At 43.3% G+C, this 18,138-nt stretch overlaps 1 protein-coding gene and 1 pseudogene across 1 annotated transcript; both read left to right on the top strand.

Moving 5' to 3' along the window:
* Positions 1–1,145: 1,145 nt before the first annotated feature.
* LOC122429254 lies at positions 1,146–8,731 on the top strand (annotated as a pseudogene).
* Positions 8,732–8,869: 138 nt separating this feature from the next.
* On the top strand, positions 8,870–14,286 carry NDUFS5 (NADH:ubiquinone oxidoreductase subunit S5). Its single transcript, XM_043461832.1, has 3 exons — positions 8,870–9,035; positions 10,954–11,171; positions 14,063–14,286. Exons 2-3 carry the CDS (start codon positions 10,956–10,958, stop codon positions 14,165–14,167), a joined length of 321 nt encoding a protein of 106 aa, XP_043317767.1. The 5' UTR covers positions 8,870–9,035; positions 10,954–10,955; the 3' UTR covers positions 14,168–14,286.
* The last annotated feature ends 3,852 nt before the right edge of the window (positions 14,287–18,138 follow it).

The following is an 18,138-nucleotide window of genomic DNA, read 5'->3' as shown; positions in this document are numbered from 1 at the left end:
GGAATAAACAGGAAAAGGATGCAGCATCCACCCCTAGGAAGGCTATCTGGTTGCCTGTTTTTTAGGAATATTACCAAACCTTAATTGAGATTGAAGGCTGGATGTTCCATGGATCATCCAGGTAACACACAGCCAGGTCCATGTGAGAAGTGGTTTCCTTTTGTTTCACCCATATCTTGAAAGTGTAATACTTTGGAATCCCTGCTTAAGGTGTCTGTGGTGGCGAGTTCCCACTTTTAGCTTGGCCTTAGGTTTTGATTTTTGCCTCCTTCAGTCCATGGTGTTCCTAAAAGTGTAATTCAGGCATCCAGGAACTTTTTCCATGTTAGCAAATACCTTAAGAGACAGAGCAGCTTTGAGTTCTAGGCTGTCTGGGTTCTGTCTTACCTAGATCTTGGCTCAGTGATTCCTCAAACTAGTTTGTGCTTTTAAGAAAATGATTCTCATTTCAATTGTTTAGCTGGTCTTGGCAGTAGCCTGATCCACGTTTTCTCAGGCATAGTACCCAGTATGCCTTTAGGTTAATAGGACAAAAGTAGGGAAAGACGTGTTTATATTGGTTTTGAATGTTTTTCAGTCGTTCAGCAAGCATTACTGGTATCTTCTGAGTTCTTTATTTGTGGAAGAGAGATACATGATTGGGGGAGGGTGGGGGGAACGACACACCCAGTGGCTTGCAGATGTTAGTTCCCTGACTAGGGGTTGAACCCAGGCCTGTGGCAGTGGAAGCACGAAGTCTCAATCCCTGGACCACCAGGGAATACCCTGTGAGTTTTAAAAGCCTAGGAAGTTATGTTAAATAGCCCTACTCTGTCTTATATCACATAAATAAATACTTGGATGGGCCTTGATTCCTGAAGAGGAGCTCAGTCCTGCAAAGAATGTAGGCGGGCCAAGTAAAAGCTGCTGTGTCATGTCAGTGGTTCCGGTAGTGGACTGGAAGAAGAGATGGCAGGTGCTTCTAAGTAGCAGTATGGTCAGGAAAGGCTTCATTCAGGGTGGTAGTGTTGGAATGAGGTTTCAAAGGGTGAGTAGGGCTCAGATAAAGGTAGTCATTAGGACTTGAAGTAAGCAAAGGCTGGGTGATGGGGAATCGTGCTGGTGTTCAGGCACAACATTCTTGTTTCAACCAGAGGAGAAAACGCATGGTAGATCTTGGGACGAGAGCTCGGAGGTAGGTAGTAGGGGCTAGATAATCAGGGGCTTTGACTATCGGGAGCTTGACCTTTCCTCTGTAGGAATCTGAAGAGTTTGAGGGAAACTAACTGAAGTGAGTACCAGACAGAAGGGCAAATACCAAACTAGAGACAGACCAGTCACAGGCCTCTTTTTGTTGTCGTTAGAGATAACAAAGGCCTGAACACTGATGGGGGAGGATGATGAGATGGGGCTGTGGCTTTGCCTGGCTAAGAAGGGCATGGTGCACTTTCCGACAGGCACATTTTTAAAGATCTTTTTTCTTTTGGCTTGGCTTATCTGTGTCTCTTATTTAATCCAGCCCAATACCATAGCTGCTGCTGTTGAATGGTTTTGTCCTGTATTTTGTTTTTCACAGATTCTCTTAAATCCACCTGTTATTCTTAAAGGTTCTGGTTAGCTCTTGCATGGATTATTAAATTTTCCTCTCAGACTGTCCATGGTGCCCCTACTGTTCTGCCTGGAATTAAATCCCTTCTGAGTTGACAAATGGCTGCCTCAAGTGGCAGTTGTCTTTCTGCACCCTTCTTGAAGGTGGTGTTAATGTAACCATTTGATGAATGCTTGTTGAGTACCTACTGTGTTCTAGGCACTAGTAATATATCACAGAGCTGGATAGACCCAAGTCCTTGCTCTTAATGCTGCTGACATTGTTGTGAGACAATAAAAACTAGTAAACAGTTTAATTCAAGATTTAAAAGTTGGAAGGAAATCAAATGGGAATGATAGAACCAGATGTCTGAATTGGGTGGCAAAAGAAACCTGAGGAAGTAGTTGTGTAATGCATTTATGAGTCTACATGACTCTTCCACTATACTGAGCTGTTAGTAGCACCACCTTGAACTATTATCTGTCTATTGGCTCTTAAATGAGTGACTAATGGATTATGTGGCTACTCCTCCCCTTTGCCAGTAGTCAGTACACTACCTGAAACTCTTCCTTAACTCTCAGATAAGTTACTTTAAACTTTCTGCAGGTTGTCTCTCTGCAGCAAAGGTAAGAGATGCAGTCCTTACCCTAGAGAGGCTCACAGTCTCTGGGCAGGAAGGTGATGAAACTTGCTTTGATGTATTCTGTGGACCTCCACAGAAAGCAGAGTGTTTCCTGTGGAAGGCCATGCTTGACAGCTTCCCTCCAGGTGTTTCAATTACCCTGATCTGTACTCAGGAAGGCTGACTCACTGGTAAAACTATATTGGTCTATAAAACCAGACTCTAGTGTGTTAATTCATGAGGAGAAATATGTCTGGTGTGGTAGACAGCCCCATTGGCCTTACTGTGTTTTAGCAGCACTCAGGGATCTTAGTTCTCTGACCAGGAGTGGAACTGGTTACCCTGCGGTGGAAGGCCAAGTCATAACCACTGGACTGTCAGGGAAGTCCCTTAGTGTGGTTTCATGTAATCATACCACTTGGGAAGCCTAATTAAAGTCAAGAAAAAGCTCCATGTAACACAGCAAGGGGACTTTAATTCTAGGGATGGAATGTTGACCAACATCCAATTACCTCTCCCACAAGCCTGGCCGCCCCCCTCCACCCCCCCTCCCGCCCCCCAGCTTTCCTCCCCAGGTCAGTGGTTCCTGGTTCTGTTGCATCTTTGACCTGATACTATGAAAGTGAAAGTGAAGTTGTTCAGTCCTGTCTTTGCGACCCCATGGACTGTAGCCTCCCACACTCCTTTCTCCATGGGATTTTCCAGGCAAGAGTACTGTAGTGGGTTGCTATTTCCTTCTCCACCTGTATCTCCCCCCAAATGGCACATCTTTTACTCTTTAAGAGTCACTCTGCCATTTTATTTCAGGCCTTGGGATCCGTTACTTTCACTTTCGGATTGCTTTGCTTATTGCTTTTGTTGAGTCTATCCTATAGCTCCGGGGCTTGGGGGTGAGGGTTGGGGGGAGAGTTTTCAAACTCTTTGTCTTTCCCACTTGTGCTAGGATCTTCAGGCTACCCTGTTTATTCAAATCTGTTGGACAATGGTATCAGATAAGGCCTAAAGTTCCCAATGTGCTAAATTATAGATGGCCTATCTGTAGAAAGGTAGCATTAAATGCTTTTATCAGGTTATGACTGAGGTGTGTAAACAGGAAATCCTACAGATCAAGGATCAAGGACAGAAGTCCAGTGAAATAGATCCAGGGGTCATTAAATCTATGAGTGTCCACAGCAGCAGCGAGGCTAGTTTTCAGGGGAACGGTTAACAGGAAGGGATTGGGGTGGGGGGGGGGGGGATGGGGCTTCGATTAACACTGAGCCCTCCTCTTGTTCTTTGAAGATGGGAGCAAGGCTCTGTTGGGGAAGCGCAGAATGCATAGGCCTGTTCCACCGGTCTCTGAGCTTCAGGGTTCCCCAATAAAGAATGAACAAGGCGACAGCTCAGGCTTCTTTCTCTGTGCATAATATCCTTTGGTTTCGTTGTAAAACTACAATTCCAAGAAGCAGAGGCTTGCAGAAAGGGGGAAAAAAAGATAAACGAGGGGAATACCAGAGGTGGTAACGCGCTCCTCGCCCCCCCCCCCACGTCAGCGTTAAGTCACTTTAAAAAGCCCAGGCATCCAAGCTGACGCCCGTGGTCGGCATAGCAACGGCGCAGGCGCAATTCTGGCGTAGGCTTTCTGGGAATTGTAGTTTTCCCATCTTCGGGAGAGCCCTGTTATGGACATCCTCGCACAGCCGCACCAACACCCGGGCCGAATGCACTGTCCAGTGGAGGGGCTTGGCGTATCAACAGTTAACATCTTTAATAGGAAACAGTATACGTATAACTCGGCTGGTGGGACCTCAACAAAGCCCTAGTAAGTGCTCAGGAGTTCAGGAAGATTCCACAGAAAGCTTCATGCGATAAATGATGAGAACGGATTAGGCATTTGCCAGGGGGGACAGTGGGACGTCTGTAACGATCCTACAAAATTTGGAAGCATTAGAACAGTTCTGGATGTTTGAGAACACCAGGATATTGAATATCGGTTGGTGAACAATGGGGTCTGAGGAGTCAGAAATGGAAAGAAATCAGATCATGGTCTTGAATGCCAAACCCCAAAATCTGGACCTTTTCTTGAATAACCTTACACAGAGCCAAGCAATACGAGTGAGCCCCTTCCTTTTCGTTCTCCTTTTATTCATCTTCGTTTTAACCACTTGCCACAGCATTCTGTGCCTTCGTCCCAAGAACTCAACAAGGGTCATGGTTGAGATAAGAGCACAGGAAGTGTTTTCTTAATGACCAGATTTGAGTCTTAGAAAAGCTTGCAACAACAAAAGAAGAGAGGGTAAGAAGAGAGTAAGGCTGGATGTAAAAAACCGTCACAGTTCAAAGTAAATTGCTTTCCCAATCTCTGATTTTCCCTCCATCCAAGGTTTGAAATCTGGCAGCTCAAAGGCCATTTCCATGATGGGTTTTGTTTGGTCAGCACTTTAAAAAAAAATTAGTTGCCCCACTTTTTAAAATGGAATGTTTCACATTTAAGCAATAACAAAAAATTCCTGGGTTCTCGTGAAAAATGTGAAGAATTGACAATTTGGAGCCCTGATTCTTGACAGCAACAGAGTGGAGTTGAGGAGCTGCTGCCCCCTTTAGACGGGACATATGCTCTTCAGTTTGCACATTCCCCACCATTCCTCTCCCCCAAACTGAGGCCAATGATCAGTTTCCATTTATTGTAATGCTTTTGTTTTCATTTCCTTACAGTGAGCTGGCTCTGGCCTTAGAGGCTTTTGAATTGCCCATCCTTGTACTAATCTACCCCACCTGGTTTATTGTGATCCACACAGTCGAAGGCTTTGGCATAGTCAATAAAGCAGAAATAGATGTTTTTCTGGAACTCTCTTGCTTTTTCGATGATCCAGCGGATGTTGGCAATTTTATTATATGCAGAGTACATCATGAGAAATGCTGGGCTGGAAGAAGCACAGGCTGGAATCAAGATTGTGGGGAAAAATATCAATAACCTCAGATATGCAGATAACAACACCCTTATGGCAGAAAGTGAAGAGGAACTAAAAAGCCTCTTGATGAAAGTGAAAGAGAGTGAAAAAGTTGGCTTAAAGCTCAACATTCAGAAAACTAAGATCATGGCATCTGGTCCCATCACTTCATGGGAAATAGATGGGGAAATAGTGGAAACAGTGTCAGACTTTATTTTTGGGGTGCTCCAAAATCACTGCAGATGGTGACTGCAGCCATGAAATTAAAAGATGCTTACTCCTTGGAAGGAAAGTTATGACCAACCTAGACAGCATATTAAAAAGCAGAGACATTACTTTGCCAACAAAGGTCCATCTAGTCAAGGCTATGGTTTTTCCAGTGGTCATGTATGGATGTGAGAGTTGGACTGTGAGGAAAGCTGAGTGCCGAAAAATTGATGCTTGTGAACTGTGGTGTTGGAGAAGACTCCTGAGAGTCCCTTGGACTGCAAGGAGATCCAACCAGTCCATCCTAAAGGAGATCAGTCCTGGGTGTTCATTGGAAGGACTGATGCTAGAGCTGAAACTCCAGTACTCTGGCCACCAGATGCAAAGAACTGACTCATTTGAAAAGACCCTGATGCTGGGAGGGATTGGGGGCGGGAGGAGAAGGGGATGACAGAGGATGAGATGGCTGGATGGCATCACCGACTCGATGGATGTGAGTCTGAGTAAACTCCGGGAGTCTGTGATGGACAGGGAGGCCTGGCGTGCTGCGATTCATGGGATCACAAAGAGTCGGACATGACTGAGTGACTGAACTGAACTGACTGACCCCACCTGGTATCTGAGGAGTGATTCAATGAAATTAATATTTTATTTTATTTATTTTTTTTTTTGAAATTAATATTTTAGAAAGATTAGTCAGTGCAAAACAGACTGAAGTGAGGAGCCAGGAGGCAGAAAGGAAGAAATAAATGGAAAATCTATTGAAGGGATATTTGAAAGCATTCGGCCAGTGATTAAATATTGGATGAAGCAGGAGGAAAAGGCAAAATACAGCTTCAGAGTTTACTACCTGAATGGCTGGAAAGATGCTATCACCAACATTAAATGGGAGACATGAAAGGGGTGGTGGTGATCACTACCTTGCTACCTCTAGTATTTTGTAGGCAAGGGCCATGAGTTACCAATTCCAGGTACATATCTGATGAGGGGGGAAGGAAAGAATTGGAATGCTGGAACAAAACCAGTACATCGTGGGTCCTCAGGCATTCTCCTCAGAGTGGATGAAACTAGAGCTTGGTGATAGTTAATGCGTTTTGGAGAAAAACCTATGCAAAAGTCCTGAAGCAGAGCAGGAATTTGGCATGCAGAAATGGAAGTGGGGAGCGAGGAATCTGTATCCTTCCAAGGGAAAGAAGAAAAAAAAAAAAAGAGCGAGAGATTGGATCACAGGATTTTCCTGGAATACACGGAAGAGCAAGCTCTCGGTCAGGGCATTAGGCAGGGTTTTGGACAATGAGGCTGGGAAGGTTGGAACACCAGACTTCTCTAAACAGTTTTGAGAGCTCATCGCTTAAAAGGAAAAGAAATCTGCAGTCCAGAGCTACTGCTGCGCCCCCATCTTCCCTGCCTTGGGGGTCACTGCCGTCAGGTGACTGATACAGGAGGGCTCAGAAAGGGAAAGAGGCATAGCCTCCACCGCAGCACCTGCACCCACCAGGCAGAGCATCAAGTGTGTGGTGGTGAGTGAAGGGGCTGTGGTCAAAACATGCTACACAAGCAATGCCTTCCCCAAGGAGTACATCCCCTATAGTTCAACAACTATAGTGCCCAGAGTGCAGTTGACGGCTGCCCAGTGAACCTGAACCTGTAGGACAGAGCAGGCCAGGAGGCATATGATCACCTCCGCACACTCTCCTACCCTCAGACCAACATGTCTGTCATCTGCTTCTCCATTGTCATCCGCCTTCCTATGAGAACGTGCAGCACAAGTGGCATTCAGAGGTGTGCCACCGTTGCCCTGAGGTGCCCATCCTCTTGGTGGGCACCAAGAAGGACCTGACACCCCAAAGGCGCCTGGCCCTGCAGCAGGATGGCATCAAGGAAGTGTTTACCGAGGCTGTCCAGCAGTGCTCAACCCCATGCCGATCAAGCATGGGCAGTCCTGTGTCCTCTTGTGACCTGGCACTCAGCTTGGAGGCTGCCCCTGACCCCCCACCGGTTGCCCCTTTGTGTCTTGGCACCTCGTCTGCCCCCAGCTGTGCCTTAAGGACTAATTCTGGCACCCCCTTGCTTATGGGCTCCCCAGATGTCTTTTTCTCCTTAAGGGGACCCACAGGGAAAGGGGCTTTGGGCCCTGCCCCATTCTGCTTGGAAACGCCAAACAGGTTTTCCTGTCAAAGTCGGACCCCTCCTCCAAGAAGCCAACCCAGTACCTCCTCACCATTTCCCCCTACTCACCAGTTGACCTAGTTTTCCACACAGATATTGCTGCCTGTCCTGGTGCCTTCTCTCAGGAGGGCTCAGCAGACCCTAACCTCTCCCTCACTGCTCTTCAAATTGCTCCGCCCTCAAGATGCTCTCTCTTCCACAGGGAAGAAGCCACTGAATCGTAGTAAGATGAATGTGCCCTAAACCTACCCCCATGTTCCTGGGCCTTATGCACCTGCTGACTGACTCGGTCCCACCCCCATCGGGCTCCTGGGGCCCCTCTACCCCCATCAGCTTCAATAAAACCTTCTGTCTCCAGTGAAGAAGAAAAAAAAAAAAAGTTTTCAGCCCAAACTCCCAATAAATATTTATTTACAAGTTATTTATATGTACAACTAATGTAGTATTATGCCCTTTATAAACATTAACACACAAACAAGAAGTTAAAAAACACAAAAATTAGAAATCTTCTACTATTTTTTCCCCACTTCCCCAACATATATCACATACACTATATAGTACCCACACCCCGCGCAGCCGCCCCAGTCCCAACCCCACCACCACTTTGGGGCTCCTGCTGTAAACAAGGGGAACCTCTGGAGGTTCAGAAACAGAGGGGCATGGTCTCTGACGACTCTCTAGAATCCGCAAACTTTAAAAACTGAGACACAAAGAACTGCGATAGTGTTAAGAGTGCTTTCCACGTGCCAAGAAACGCCTCAGTGCTTTGGTGGTGGTTTACTCGCTAAATCCTGTACGACTCTTGAGACTCCATGGGCTGTAACCAGCCAGGCTCCTCTGTCCATGGAATTCTCCAGGCAAGAATATTGGAGTGTCATGACCTCCTCTAGAGGATCTTCCTGACCCAGGGATCGAACCCTCTTCTCTTACATCTCCTGCATTGGCAGGCGGGTTCTTTACCACTGGGGCAACCTGGGAAACCCAGTGCTTTAATAGAACTCATTTAATCCCCCAAGCAACCCTATACACTGTATTATTATCTTTTAAGATTATTTTTATCTTAGATGAAACAGAAGCATAGTGAGGTTAAGAAATTTTGCCAGGTGACACACAAGTGGCGGAGCAAGAACTGGAACCCACTCTGGGTGTGTCCGCACTCCATGAGCTTAACCGCCACTGAAAGGGGATGAAGAGGGTTTCCTTGGTCAAGTCCCTCACCAATCATAGCTGTGGTGAGAGTCCCAGGCACTGTGGGAGGAAGCAGCAGGAAATCAGTAAACCCCGAGAATGCCTCTCACGCGGTTGTCTGGGCAAGGTCCGCTCGTCTGCAGTCGCTGGAAGGCAACTCTGACGGCCGCGCAGGCGCAGACAGATGGGCTTGGTCTCTATGGTTCCGGGGCGACGGCGGAAGGCAAGTCGGCTCCCGGCGTCGCGCTTCAAGAGTCGCGCAGCGGGCTTCCTTTGCGGCAGGCCTCCTTGTCGCCTGAGGATCGTCTAGGAGAGGCGGCCAGCGAGGAGAAAAGGACACAGCGGCCGGACGGTAGGGGCTGTGTGTGTCCTCTGGGCGATATAGCCTAAAGCGCGTCCTTCCGAGATCTCTTTAACAGATTTCCTCTTGGCTTGCTGGGTGGGTGACCTTTCTCCCTGGCCATATTTTCTGCTTTCCCAGGCTCCTTGGTCCACACAGCCTATGTCACTGAAGCCTATAGACCGCGCCTCTCTAGGCTCTTTTTCCAGGTTGACTTAACTTTCTGACAGACTCATACTTGGCCTTCTGTTTCTTAACCTGAAGTCCGCGTTCCTTTACAGCTTGCTGCGTGACCATGCGGGATTTAGGCCCCGCCAACCCCTAAAGCTCGTTTCATTCTTCTCGACGTTCCCTCTGCGCTCCAGCCGCGTCTGGGTGCTCAGTGTACCCCAGACACAAGCCGTCACAGCGGCTGTAACTCTGCAGTGTGTGCCCTGCTGGAATGCTGTCACTGACCTGCGCTTGATCCGTATCAAACTCCACCCATCTTTAAGGCGTTTTCCCAGTTTCCCGGACAGAATAGGTGCTTCCTCCTTACCTCTTGTGCTCGTCCGTTGATTCCCAATTCCCTCTGTGTCCCCTAACCTAGTGCTTAGGTTGCAGCTGCTCCCCACCCGCCCCATCCCAGTGACTGGAACATTATATTACTCAGTAAATGACTGAAAGAATGGGTAGAAAACTTTAAAATTACATTCACCTGTAAGTCTGCCACTCATAAACTTAACTGTTGACCTTTTTTTGTGCTTCTTTTCTGTCTTCTTTTGAAGTTTTTTTTTAAGCATTATTGTAAACCCCCCTTTTTTTCATTAAACATTAAAATATATATTTCATGTGTATTATCCGCTCCCCACCATTGTCTACCAAATAGGTACTGGATTTAATTATTCATTTCTCTTACTTCATTGGTGGCTCAGACGGTAAAGAATCTGCCTGAAATGCAGGAGACCCAGGTTCGATCCCTGGGTTGGGAAGATCCCCTGGAAGGTCATGGCAACCCACTCCAGTATTCTTGCCTGGAGAATTCCATAGACAGAGGAGCCCGGTGGGCTACAGTCCATGGGGTCGAAAAGAGTGAGGACATGACTGAGAGACAAACACTTTGACTTTCTCTATTGTTGCACATTTAAGTTGTTTGAATTTCTTCCCCCCCGACCCCCAACAATTATTGAGCTCTTACCTGACTGGTCCCTATCCTCAAGGTTGTTCAAAAGGGAGATATGCATATGAGTAGTACATTACAGGGGTGTGCAAGGTACTATGAAAAGTCTACGATGCTGATGCTGTGCTAACACAGGATGACATTCCCACTTCAAGATGGCTCCTTAGAAGTGTCACCTAAGTTGATATGGATCAAAAAATGTAAAGAAATGTTTTTATGCTTGTGCTTTTTTATTTCAGTTATTTCTTCAGATCTATCTCAAAGCATTGGGATTACTGAGTCAGAATATTGAATACAGGGACTTCTTTAGTGGTCCAGTGGCTTAGACTCTACACTCCCAATGCAGGGGCCTGGGTTCAATTCCTGGTTAGGAAACTAGAGCCCACTTGCCAAAAGAGTTCGCATGCTGCAACTAAAAGATCCTGCATGCTGCAACTAAGAGCCTGTACTGCCAAATAAATAACATATATTTTAAATTCAATAAAACACACTTTTAAACTTCTGATTCAAATGACCTTATCAATATAGAGGATTTTTAATGCATTGGTTTTTGATTCAAGTTCTCTTTTCCTTGAGTTTGAGTTTTGTGAAAGCACGAAAATTGCTTATCTACTGTAAACTGGAAGAACTTGTGTAATGAAAAAGTTTGGGGAGAAGAAATTGGGATATCTTTCTAGAGGGTTGTTTGTCATAATTACCTCATTTTTCTCAGAAGTTTCTCTTTTGACTGTGATTTTATGGCATTCCTTTTTTTTTTCCCTTCCACTTCAGCCATGCCTTTCTTTGATGTGCAGAAAAAGCTGGGTGTTGACTTAGACCACTGGATGACAATCCAGGGTGCTGAGCAGCCTCACAGGATTCCAGCTCGATGCCATGCTTTTGAAAAAGAATGGATAGAGTGTGCACATGGAATCGGTAGCACCCGAGCAGAGAAGGAGTGCAAAATAGAATTTGAGGATTTCAGAGAATGTCTGCTTCGACAGAAAACGGTGAGGAAGTGAAGAAGATGGGGATTGAATTACTTCCTTGGTTCTCTAGAGCTACTTTTAAATACTTGTCACTGATCTTTGGGCATTGGCTTGCCCCATGTGAATTTGCAGAACTTCTGTTTGAAATACCTTCTCTACTTAGGTACCATGTCAAGGAAGCTAACTGTGTTCATTTGTTCAGTGTTCTTCCTCATATTCTCACATTGGGTTGGCCAAAAAGTTCATTAGGCTTTTCCCATCAAACTTTTTGGCAAACCCAATGTTTTCCTTAGCATTGTACCCTGCTGCAACCATCAGGTTAGAAATTGCATATGTAGATTTCCATTTTTGCGTAGGCTGTAAAGAGTAGCAACTAGTCTTGAGTGTTTGTCCTTGAAAATGTTTGGGCAAATGTATTTCAAATTCATTGAACCCTCACTGGGGAAGAGATTAAAATCCTGCAGCTCTATTACACTGAACCTGATAAAACAACCTCTAGATTTCTACTCTGTGGAAGATGGAGATGTTAGTGAGATTGTTTTAGGTGATCCTGACCAAAAATGCGGGGGAGAAAGTGTTAGTAGCATAGTGTTTACTTCCTCAGGAGTTGAATGAATTGCATAACATATAGGGTCCTGTCCTCCTTTAGAGAAGAAATCTTTAGCTGTGGGCTGTCATTTTGCCTATATCTGTGTTCTACATATAACATAGAATTATTTTTATTACTGTCAACTCCTTGGGGTTCAGAGATACAATTTAGATTTTCAGTTAAATGTATCTCTAAAGTTATCTGTATCAATTTTAAAATAGCTTGTCTTTTATAATCTGCTATTGGCATGTGGGTGAAGTAAAGCCAAATTTGGAAGGAATAAAGGGTCGTCAGGTAATAATTTTGTCATGTTCTCTAGAAGAATATTGATCACTGAGTGATACTGTAGTAGACAAGGAGTGGGTGGTGGCTGGCCACCAACCAGCTTGTTAGTTCACAGCATGTCATAACTTCTTTTCTGTGGGCCCCACTTATTCCTTGCTCAGATTAACACTTGATTTATTATGGAAAATTTACACCAAGAAGAGACAGTGTGATGATGTGGAAAGAATATGAGATTGGGAGTTGGAAGAGCTGGATTTTGATGCTGGTTTTACCACCACTAGTTTTGTGACTTCAAGAAAGTCTTTCCCATCTAATCTTGGTTTCCTTATCTGGAAATACAGTGTTGCTCTAAGGTCGCTTCCTCATCCTGTGAATTTCTGAAGAGAAATGTTACCATTTTAGAGGTCATCTAAGTGAAGATGTTAGTGAATCAAAGAATTAGAATCAAGCACTTTTCTAAGTTCTTAGAATGTAATAGTACATTTATTTCTTGCAATAATCTCCTATGAGATGCTTTAGAATTATTTCCCCCACTGTATGATTAAAACATTGAAGCAAGGAAATATTAAATCCATTACCTAAGGTCACATAGCCCAGTAAGAGGTGGAAATAGCATTGGAACCTGGCAGTGCTGATTCTAGACCCTGTGCTTGTATTCAGAACACCAAGTCACGATTGGTTCTAGCTGGGAGAGATATTTGACGTATGGCTGTGTGATACCTCAACCATAACTAGTTTTATGTTGGGAAATTCTTTACTAGAGAAATGTGAAGAATACAGTTTTTTAAATGGTTAATGTTTAGTATTGGGAATACCTAAAGTTTCTTTATACTGAAGTTACATCCTCATTCTTTAAAGTTAATGGGATGTTTAATTGACTATGCTACCTCTTCACGCCTTTGTGAAAACCTAGTCATTCACTCAAAAAGTATTTTTTGGATCACCTATTGTGTCAGGAACTATTCCAGGTACTGGGAATATAGCAGTAAGCAAAACAGCAAAAAGTCCCTGCCCTAATGGAACTCATTCGTGGGGTAAGAGTTGGGGGTGGGATACAGAAAGTCTACAAACAAGGTAAGAAATAGTGTGTCAGGTATTGCTAAGTGCAGTGGGGAAAATAAACAGAAGGATAGGAAGCACTGGTATGGTTGCTCTGTGCTTCAGTGGAGTGCTCCTAAAAGAGCCCAATGATAGAAAACATTTGAGCAGAGACTTGAAAGTTGTGAACCACATGCACTTGAGGGAAGAGGAAGCAGCAAATGGAAGGTCTCTAGCTGGAGCAGAGAAAGCTGGAGGAAGGTATAAAGACATAAAGTCAGAGAGAAGGGTCTTATAAGTCCTTCTAGGGAAGGATTCAGCTTTTCCTTCAGTAAGATGAAAGCCACTGGATTTTGAGCCAAGGAATAGTGCATTAAGGATTAGTAAGTCTATTTTCCATGTCACAGAATCCGTTAATTATGGCTCTCACACATCTTGGATAGCTTGATTTTCATCCGTAGGGAACGTCCTACTGAGGGGAAAAGGCAGAACTCAAGGCCCTGCCTATCTGAGTGACTACTGGCTGAGCACATACTGTGTCTTTCTGTGTGGTCCAGAGACCTCATTTACCTGTTTCTACTTCGTTCATATCTAGTGAACAGTCACCAGCATATGCTGTGAGGTGATGTCAGCTTTTCATATTTTTAAAGATTTTAGTATGCACAAGTATACCTCTTAAAGCTGCTGTATCTCTCTATTTTTTTTGTAAATGCTTATATTCCTATATATAATAGGAACATATTAAAAAAAATAGGAACATATTAGTTACCAGTTTTCAAGGAGGTATTACTATATATATATATATATATATATACAGCAGAAATTGATTTGTTAAAAGCTTGGGAAATTGATTCTTTAAAGGTGGGATTTATCTCAGAGGCCCTCCAGGATGAAAAGCTTCCATAGTTTAAAAATGAAACCAGTTTTGTATTCAGCTTCTCCAGTGTTCACTTTCTGGTGCATACCTCCCCCAAGTTTAAATATTTTCCTCCTTTGACAGATGAAACGTCTGAATGCCATCAAGAGACAGCGGGATAAGCTAATCAAGGAAGGGAAGTACACACCTCCATCTCACCACTCGGGCCAGGAGGATCTTCGGCCCTGAGTGGAGTAGCTGCCAGTGGCTGGAGACTGATTCTCACGTTCTCTCTTCTCCGCTGGAAACTCTACATACTAAAAACCCCCGTGTGAGAGTGTCTAAAAATAAAGGATTGCTCCATCCTATTTGTTCTATTTTCTTTTGGATCATACTTTTCAATAATGAGGTTGCAACCTATTTTTTAAGTTTGGTAAAATGCCTTTACCTTAAAAATTAGCATCAAGGGAATATCAGTGGTATATGAGTACTTCTGATGGAAATGCTTAGACACATGTTTTTAAAAGAAAAAATTCAGATGTAGAAGGGAAGGTATGATCCCTAGAAAATTAAATGTTGAGAATATAATGAAAACCTCAGATATCCTGAGCATTTCTTGAACTATTTTTTGTCTTAAAATGCATATAACATAAAATATACCATCTCAATCTTTTTTTAATTTTTGACCTTGGGGCTTGCAGGATCTTAGTTCCCCAAACTAGGGATCAAACCTGCATCCTCAGCAGCGAAAGCAGAGTCCTAACCACTGGACCAGGAAACCAAGAAATTCCTCATTTTAACCATTTTTCAGTGTACAGTTCAGTAGTAGTAAGTACATTCACATTGTTGTACAACTGTCCATCTCCAGAAGTCTTTTCATCTTGGAAAACTGAAACTATATCCATGAAACAATAACCCCCTCTTCCCTCATCCCCCTGGCAAGCACTGTTCTACTTTGTAGGTCTATGATGTTGACTACTCTTAGTAACCTCATTATAAGTGGAATCATACAGTATTTGTCTTTTTGTGTCAGAATTATGTCACTTAATATACATAGCATATATCAGAATTTCTTTTTTGAGGCTGAATAGTTTTCCATTGTATGCATGTACCACATCTTGTTTATCCATTCATCTGTCAATAGACTCTTGGGTTGCTTCCATGTTTTAGCTGTTGTGAATAATGCTGCTATCAATATGGTTATACAGATACCTCCTTGAGACCCTGCTTTCAATTACACTCCCACCAATAGTGCAGAAGGGTTCTAATTTCTCCACATCTTCACCAACATTTGTTGTTTTCTGGAGTTTTTTGATAGCTACCAAATAGAAGTGAGGTATCTCATTGTACTTTTCATTTGCATTTCCATAATTATTAGTGACGTTGCATCTTTTCATGTGCTTACTGGCCATTTGTATATCTTGACTATTATATGGATATATGTCTATTCAAGTCTTTTGTTCATTTTTAATTGAGGTTTTTTTTGTTACAGAGTTTTAGGAGTTTTCTATATATTTGGGATGTTGATTCAGATATGTAATTTGCAAATATTTTCTCCCATCCTGTAGATTGCCTTTTTACTCTGTTGGATGTACCTTTTGATGCACAAATTTAAAGTTCCTCCAGAGGATTTCCCTGGTGACCCAGTGGCTAAGCCTCCGAACTCCCAGTGCAGGGGACCGAGTTTGATCCCCGGTCAGGGAACTACATCCCACATGCCACAACTAAAGATCCTGCATGCTGCAACTACCATCTGGCATAGCCAGATAAATATTAAAGATTCTATGAATTTTAGGATGGGTTTTTCTGTTTCTGTAAAAAAATTGAGATTTTGATAGAGATAGCATTAAATCTATAAATTGCTTAGGGTAGTACTGATGTCTTAATAAGTGTTCCAGTCCATGAACATGAGATTTCTTTCCACTTATTAATGTCTTTAATTTCTTTCAGATATATTTTATAGTTTTCATGGTACAAGTCTTCCACCTCCTTGATTAAGTTAATTCCTAAGTATTTTTTTAGATGCTGTTTAAAAACATTTTTATTTTATACTGGAGGATAGTTGATTTACAATGTTATGTTCATTTCAGGTGCACATGAAGTGATTTAGTTATATATATATTATTTTTCAGATTCTTTCCCATATATGTTATTACAGAATATTGGGTAGAGCTCCCTGTGCTATACAGTAGGTCCTTGTTGATTATCTATTAGATGCTATTTTAAATGGAATTGTTTTTGTAATTTTCAGATTGTTCCTTGTTAGTCTTAGAGCATTTTAAGCCATAAATGTCAACTGTAAGGCTTGAATGTAACAAACTGAAGCAGTGAGCAGTGCTCAGTTGTGTCCAACTCTTCTCAACCCCATGGACTGTAGCCTCCCAGGCTCCTCTGTCCATGGAATTCTCCAGGCAAGAATACTGGAGTGGGCTGCCATTTCCTTCCCCTAGGGATCAAACCTGAATCTGCGTCTCCTGCACTGGCAGGCGGATTCTTTACCACTGTGCAGTTCTCAAAAGGGAAAGCACGTTGTGTCCTCGTCTCAGAATTGGAAACAGGGGATTTGGCATTCAAGCAGGGTCCTGCTTATTCCTTGTGTCAGCCAAGCACGTTTTCTTAAACTAATCATTAATCCATCACAATGGAGAAGCGAACTGGAGGCCTTCCAGCAAGTTCCTGTGCTGTGGCCCTGGGTTAGGTTGTTTTATTTTCTCTAAACACACAAACTTCTCTGAATTCTTAAAGTCCCAAATGGTTTTAAGTGCATACATATTTATGGGAAAGCAGGGGCCAATTGGAAAAATCAGAGAGGACAGCAGAATACTAATCAAGGCTTAATGTAGGTACATGCTCTTTCATTCAAAGATATCTTTTATTCCTGAGCTCTGGGTTGTGTCGATAGAATGAAGGGACAGCAAATCCCACAAGATTATATTTACCTAAAGGTAAAAAATGAGTGATAGAGAACACTTAGTTCTATTTGTTGGGAAGAATTGCCTTGATGTTTTTACAGGATATCAGAAAGCTTCCTTTACATCAGATATCCATAAATAGCTCTGGGACCAGCAACCCTGCTTCTTTGTCTTTGTATATTTAGCAAACTTTGTGCCTTAATCCATTTTTTGAGAAAGTAAGACAGCAACATTATGAGTTGGTGAAAGCAAGGAGCCAGCTCCAAGACCCCCATTCTTTAAGCATTCTAATATGAACAAACAGAGCTATCTTTTTGAACAACTAGGCTGGTAAGAAAAGTACTGAGAGGGTTGGGGGACAGAATGGACAGAAGGCTGTGAGGTTCTTTGCTTTTGATGATGAAACACGAGGTTACTTGCTGCCCTTTCCCCCTCCCTTCATCTGGCAAATGGGACTCATAACTTCTTTGGTCTGTGCTTTTTAACCCTGACTGCTACAAAGGAAACCACTGAATATTTTGGCAACTGCATTTCAATTTTTCATTTAATTTTTTTAATAGGTAAAATTCAAACTGGATATATAATGAAAAATCTTCCCCAAGCATCCCATTCCCCACCCTAGAGGCCACCAATGTTTTCAGTATTCTAGAAATTCTGTCTACACATACATACACATGTTTTCTTTATCCTTTTTGAAACAAACGGTAGCAAATTTTTCACATAGTTTATCCATTTTGCTCTTTGTCCTTACTGTATTCTCAAAAAATGGTCTATATTAGGCACATGACCCAGTTGAAGCCAATGAATGACTCTTGCTTGGAATCCCAGAAGAGAGGAGGTATATTTCCTCTGGGTGTAATGCTGAGGAGATTGCTTTTATGCTGACAGGCATAAATAATGTAGTCGTGCACATTCTCGGGGTGATTACATTCTGGGACTCTGTCCCAGAGTTGACTCTAAAGATGAATCCCTTAAGAATCTGCCTGCTAATGCAGGGGATGCAGGTTCAACCCCTGGTCCAGGAACTAAGACCCCACACTCCATGGGGCAACTAAGCTTCTGTGTGCCGCAACTACTGAGCCCGCACTCTAGAGCCCACGAGCCGAAACTACTGAGCCTAAGGGCCCTAGAGCCAGTCCTCCACAACAAGAAAAGCCACCGCAATGAGAAGCCCAGGCAGCGCAAGTAGAAAGTAGCCCCCACCTGCCACAACTAGAGAAAGCCCACTCACAGCAATGAAGACCCAGTGCAGTCATAAATAAATAAAAATTTATAAAAAGATGAATCACAAACATATAGAAGTGTAAC

The sequence above is a fragment of the Cervus canadensis genome, chromosome 2, assembly GCF_019320065.1.
Source record: "Cervus canadensis isolate Bull #8, Minnesota chromosome 2, ASM1932006v1, whole genome shotgun sequence".
Taxonomy (NCBI): Eukaryota; Metazoa; Chordata; class Mammalia; order Artiodactyla; family Cervidae; genus Cervus; species Cervus canadensis.
Note: the sequence above shows the minus strand (reverse complement) of the source record. Positions and strands in the feature narration are given on the sequence as shown.

Bases quoted from the DNA above. Each gene is read 5' to 3' on its own strand.
- NDUFS5 (XM_043461832.1), top strand. From the start codon at position 10,956: ATGCCTTTCTTTGATGTGCAGAAAAAGCTGGGTGTTGACTTAGACCAC. The intron at 11,172-14,062 runs GTGAGGAAGTGA...CTCCTTTGACAG, and splicing joins GTCTGCTTCGACAGAAAACG to ATGAAACGTCTGAATGCCAT.